Source organism: Primulina huaijiensis, chromosome 4 (assembly GCF_012295235.1).
Source record: "Primulina huaijiensis isolate GDHJ02 chromosome 4, ASM1229523v2, whole genome shotgun sequence".
NCBI classification, from domain to species: Eukaryota; Viridiplantae; Streptophyta; class Magnoliopsida; order Lamiales; family Gesneriaceae; genus Primulina; species Primulina huaijiensis.
In genome coordinates this window covers 25,415,093-25,420,331 of record NC_133309.1, presented here as the reverse complement: position 1 = coordinate 25,420,331, position 5,239 = coordinate 25,415,093, and the positions used below count along the sequence as shown (strand labels likewise).

The window sequence follows — 5,239 nt, the reverse complement described above, 5'->3', positions numbered from 1 at the left end:
CTATGAAGCCTAGAAATTTTCCACTCTTCAGATCCATAAACCATACTATAAGGATTTTCTCTAGTCGCAGTCCGGGGAGGGGTTCAATAACCCTATAGAACACTGAGCACTTCTTCTACCCAATCTTTTCCCATATCCTGCAATCTAACATATAAAGCTTGAACAATTACCCGGTTAGTGACTTCAATTTGCCTGTTAGCTTGGGGATAAGCTACTAAAGTGAAGGACTGAATAATCTTCATGTCTTTACACCAGGCCGTAACTTTTCTTCCTTGTAACTGTCGGCTGTTATTGGATATTAACTTCCTTGGTAGCCCAAATTTGCAAACTATGTTTTTTCATAAAAATTTTAATACCTCATATTCAGTGATTTTGGTCAGGGGCTCGGCCTCCACCCACTTGGAAAAGTAGTCAGCTGCTACTAACAGGAATTTCTTCTGGGCCCGGGCTACTAAGAAGGATCCCAGAATATCTAGGCTATGTTGATCAAGAGAGCAAGATGCTCGAACAGGCTTTAAAGACGAGGGCGTGCTGTGCAAAAATTACCACGACGTTGACATTCTTCACAAGACCAGACCACCTCTCGGGCATCTGTATTCATAGCAGGCCACCAGAATTCAGCGAGCAGTGCTTTTCGAGTGAGTGCTATGGTACCGAGATGGTCTCCACAACACACGTCATGAATTTTCCTTAACACGTATTTAGTTTCTTCTCCGGCCAAACACTTGAGCATTGGGCCATGGAATGATCGTTGGTACAATTCTCTATTGATGAGACTAAAACAAGAACACTGTCTCTTTATTTTCTGAGCTTGTTGAGGATCTCCGGGCAACCAGTTTGTTGAAATGAACTCGAGTAGGGGCATTCTCCATGAATTTTCCTGAGAAGTCAGCTTGGTGTGATGAATAACATCCTTGCCACCTTCTCCTGCCAAAAAGGATGCCATATTGGCGAGTGCATCGGCCTCAGCATTTTCTTCCCTCAGAATCTGTTCTGCACTCTATTCAGTAAAACTTTCTGATAGTTCTTGAATGACTTTTAAATACTCATTTAACCTCCACTCTCGGGCCTCATAAGAGCCTTTGAATTGCTGAATAACTAGTTGATAGTTTGAATATAGGATGATTCGGGTAGCTCCAGCTTCCCGGGCGGTCTTCATGCCATTACCACTGATTTTTACTCAGCCTCATTATTTGAAGCCCGGAAGTCCAATCTCACTGCATATTTTATCTTTTCTCCAGTGGAAGAAACTAGAACGACTTCCACCCCACTACCTTCCTTGTAGGCCGCACCATCAACAAACACTCTCCCAACTTCTTCTTTCCCAGACTGTGCCATCTCGATCAGGAAATCTGACAAAGCTTGAGCTTTTATGGCGGTCCTTGGCTGGTAAGTGATGTCATACTCCCAGAGCTCTATTGTCCATTCTACCAGCCTCCCCAAGATGTCCGGATTATTCATGATTTTCCCTAGTGAGCTACTCGTAAGGACAATGATAGGATGAGACAGGAAGTAGGGTCTCAATTTTCTTGTGGTTATGATCAATGACAAAGCTATCTTCTCCAGCTCAGTATACCTTAACTCGGGACCTCTAAGAGCATGGCTCGCATAATACACGGGATTCTGATCAGTTCTTTCTTCTTGAATAAGGACCAAGCTGACGGCATATTCAGTGGCAGACAAATAGATCAACAACTTTTCTCTCAGCCTGGGTTTAACCAAGATGGCAACTCAGCTTCATGATTCTTCAAGTCTTGAAAGGCTTGCTCAGTTTTATCATCCCATCCGAATCTTTGGGCATTCCTCAATATCTTAAAGAAATTATAACTCCGATGTGCTGTTCTTGATATGAATCTGGACAAAGCTGCAATTCTGCCCGTTAGCTTATGTACATCCTTGATAATTTTAGAGGAAACCATATCAAAAAATAGCCTTCACCTTTTCCGGTTTGACTTCGATTCCCCTGTCGGTTACTATGAAGCCTAGAAACTTGCCACTTTTGACTCTACAAGTTCATTTTAATGGATCAACTTGACCACATACTTCCTGAGAGTTGAGAAAGTTTCTTCGAGATCTAAGATAAAGCTTGATTTCCCCTTAGATTTGACCAAAATGTTATCAACGTACACCTCAACATTAGTTCTGGCTTGTTTCTCAAAAATTTTATCCATCAACCGTTGATAAGTGGCCCCTGCATACTTTAAACCGAATGGCATCACTATATAACAAAATGTACCACCAGAGGTTATAAAATAACATTGTCTTGATCTTCCCAGGCCAAGGAGATTTGGTGATAATCTTTGGTAGGCATCCATAAAACATAGTAATTCATAACTCGAGGTGGAGTCGACTAGCTGATCAATCTGGCGCAAACGGTATCAGTCTTTGAGATACACTTTGTTCAGGTCCATGAAATCCATGCATATTCTCCACTTTCCTGTGGTTTTTTTGGACTAGAACCACATTTGATAGCCAAGTTGGAAATTGGACTTCTCGGACTTGTCCAGCTTTCAGAAGCTCCTCTACTTGCTTTGGTATTATCTTGCCTTTCTTTGGTCCGAAGGGTCTTTTCTTTTGCACCACTTGTCGGGAACTTGGAGGATGTTCAGTTTGTACTCAGCTACATGGGCTGGGAATTCGGGGACCATGCGAAGATATCTACATTGTAGGAGATTTTTCCCAGACCTTCTCTTCCCAGGCTCTTTCAATTGAGGGTAGGCTGGTGTGATTTCCAAGCATGGGCTCGGAATTCGGGGCCCTGGTGGATGATGCAGGTCCCGACGAGGTCTGATGGGGATTATCTTTTCTCAATTGTTTGCACTCGTTGGTGTCGTGGAAACATTCTCTGTGGAATGTACATAACTTTAAAGCTGGCCTTGGGCCCTGGGGAGGTCAGTGAGAGCTGGTTGCCTTCTCTTCACAAAGGTGCACTGCTTGGTCCTTTGGCCTTCTTAGAGGTGTATAATCGGAAAAACCTTCTGCTCCCCCGATCTTTCGTCCTTCCCGGTCGGTCACTTCTTTCTGTTCTGATAGCCTCCCTCTTCTGTTCTGAGCCTCTTCCATGTTGATATATTTCTCTGCTCTTTTGGCAATTTTTTCACCAGAGACCGGAAGAAGTCCCCTTCCAGGAGCCCCTGTGTGAACGTCGTAGTTTTGGTCTCAGGGGCGCATGAAGGTACCTCCAATGCGGCTTTATTAAATTTTCAGATGTATGCCCTCAATGATTCATCCATGTTCTGCTTGATTTCGAACAGACTAAAAATAGTATTTCTTGTACCTTTTGCTATTGCTGAAGTGATTTAAAAAGACACTTTTAAAGTCCTCAAAATTTTGTATACTCCGGGAATCTAACTTGTCAAACCATCGTTGGGCTGAATCCACCAACGTGGTTAAGAAAGTCTTGCACTTGATCTCATCACTATAACAATGTAACATGACCATATTCTCAAAACGGGCCAAATGCTCTTCAGGGTCCGAATTTCCGTCATACTCCTTTATGTTTGCTGACTTATAGTGGGCCGATAAGGGCTCATTGATTATGCGGGTGGAGAAAGGACACCCTCTTGGTTGAATTCAGGGATTTTGAGAGCACCCGACTTGTCCTTCCAGCTTCTTCACTTTTTGTCTCAAATCTTCCAGTTCTTCAGCCATGGTAAAGACTTTGAAACATTCTTGGAGCTTTCTTCTTCCCCCTCTTTTGTTTTGTCCTGAGTAGGAGATTGTCCCCAGAATCTTTCTTCACGGGGTGCCCGACCGCTACTGGGAGGTAACTTTTCTATCATGGCTTTCTGGACAGCCGATGCTATCCATTGAGTCAGTTGTTGTTCGGGATTGATCATCAAAGTTTTATGGGGTATGTGGAACCTCTAATTCTGAGGACTCCCTTCTGGAATTGTTCCTCCGAGCTGATTTTCGAGTGGAAACCTGTAATGCCCGAGAAATTGATTATCGGAATCTGATATGATTTATTGATCATGCATTAATGTGAGTGTAGTTGGACCACTCCGAGACTAAATTGGTTAAAACATATGAGTTATGAGATTTTCAGGCAGAACCTGTGGCGTCCGAGCGGTAGAAGACGACCGCCCGAGCGCCAATGCATTACAAGAGCATGTTTTGGACAGAACGTCTGGCGCCCGAGCGGTAGTTCTTGACCGCCCGAGCGCCAGTGTTCAACAAAAGTATGCGTCGAACAGAAGGTGCCGCGCCCGAGCGGTAAAGATTAACCGCNATATCCACAAGATCGCACAAGATCCGACCGTCTGATTTCCAATCTGAGTTTGGTACGGTGTTTCTATCTACGAGAGCTCTAACTAGACGTAAGTTTTGCTACGTTTTGATATGTTTTGCAAATTATGCTATTGTCCGAATTGGATATGATTCATATATGATGTTCTTGGCATGTTAGACATCGTAGAATCAAAGTCAGATTGAGAAACGGACTGATTATGGAATTGTTATGAATTTTCAGGTTATATTGATTTATACCAGACAGATTTGAATTGTGATTGGATTATAGATTGTATTGGATATTGGTTCTGGATTGTAACTGTTATCTGATCATGTTGTATTGACGAGGATATTGAGATTTTACCGTTATGCCGTGGATTTTGAATTAAATCCAGAGTAATCAGATTCAGTGTTGAATTGAGAATGGAATATTGATATTATGATTCTCGATATATCGTTTCAGATTTACAGACACAGTCTTGAGTTCAGAACTGATATTGCTTCATACCGAGACTACAAACGAAAGGTATAAGTCAATGTGGTATTGGGAGATCGACTTGAGTCGGTTTAGACTTGAGTTTCCCTAAATCACATACTTTACTTTATTGCATTGATAATTGCATGGATTTGATTGATGTACTTGTTCTCTTGATTTATAGATAGCAGGTATTAGACGAGTAATCTTGTGACAGAAGTGCCTGATAGTGGCGGGATCTCCACGGGCACATTGCACGATGTCACAAGATAGTGTATTGGCGAAAGTGCCAAAGTCTGTCACCGGATGATTGGCTATCGATGTGGATAGAATTGTAGCTTCTTCTATTACTGATGATCGATATTATATCGATGTGGATAGAATCGTAACTTCTTCTATTACTGATGATCGATATCATATCGATGTGGATAGAATCGGAGTTTCTTCTATTACTGGTGATCGATACTATATCGATGTGGATAGAATCAGAGCTTCTTCTATTACTGGTGATCGATACCATATCGATGTGGATAG

At 42.3% G+C, this 5,239-nt stretch overlaps 1 protein-coding gene across 1 annotated transcript; it reads right to left on the bottom strand.

The window, feature by feature from the left end:
* Window positions 1-1,176: 1,176 nt before the first annotated feature.
* LOC140975034 (uncharacterized) lies at window positions 1,177-2,216 on the bottom strand. Its single transcript, XM_073438522.1, has 2 exons — window positions 2,044-2,216; window positions 1,177-1,708 (listed from the first exon to the last, which is right to left on the bottom strand). The coding sequence occupies exons 1-2, from the start codon at window positions 2,214-2,216 to the stop codon at window positions 1,177-1,179; spliced, it is 705 nt and encodes a 234-aa protein (XP_073294623.1).
* Window positions 2,217-5,239: the final 3,023 nt, after the last annotated feature.

What these genes read in the sequence shown, in the direction of transcription:
- LOC140975034 (XM_073438522.1), bottom strand. Translation starts at nt 2,216, where the DNA reads ATGCCATTCGGTTTAAAGTATGCAGGGGCCACTTATCAACGGTTGATG. An exon ending in ACTTTCTCAACTCTCAGGAA is followed by an intron (nt 1,709 to 2,043) that starts GTATGTGGTCAA and finishes GGTTAAACCCAG; the next exon opens with GCTGAGAGAAAAGTTGTTGA.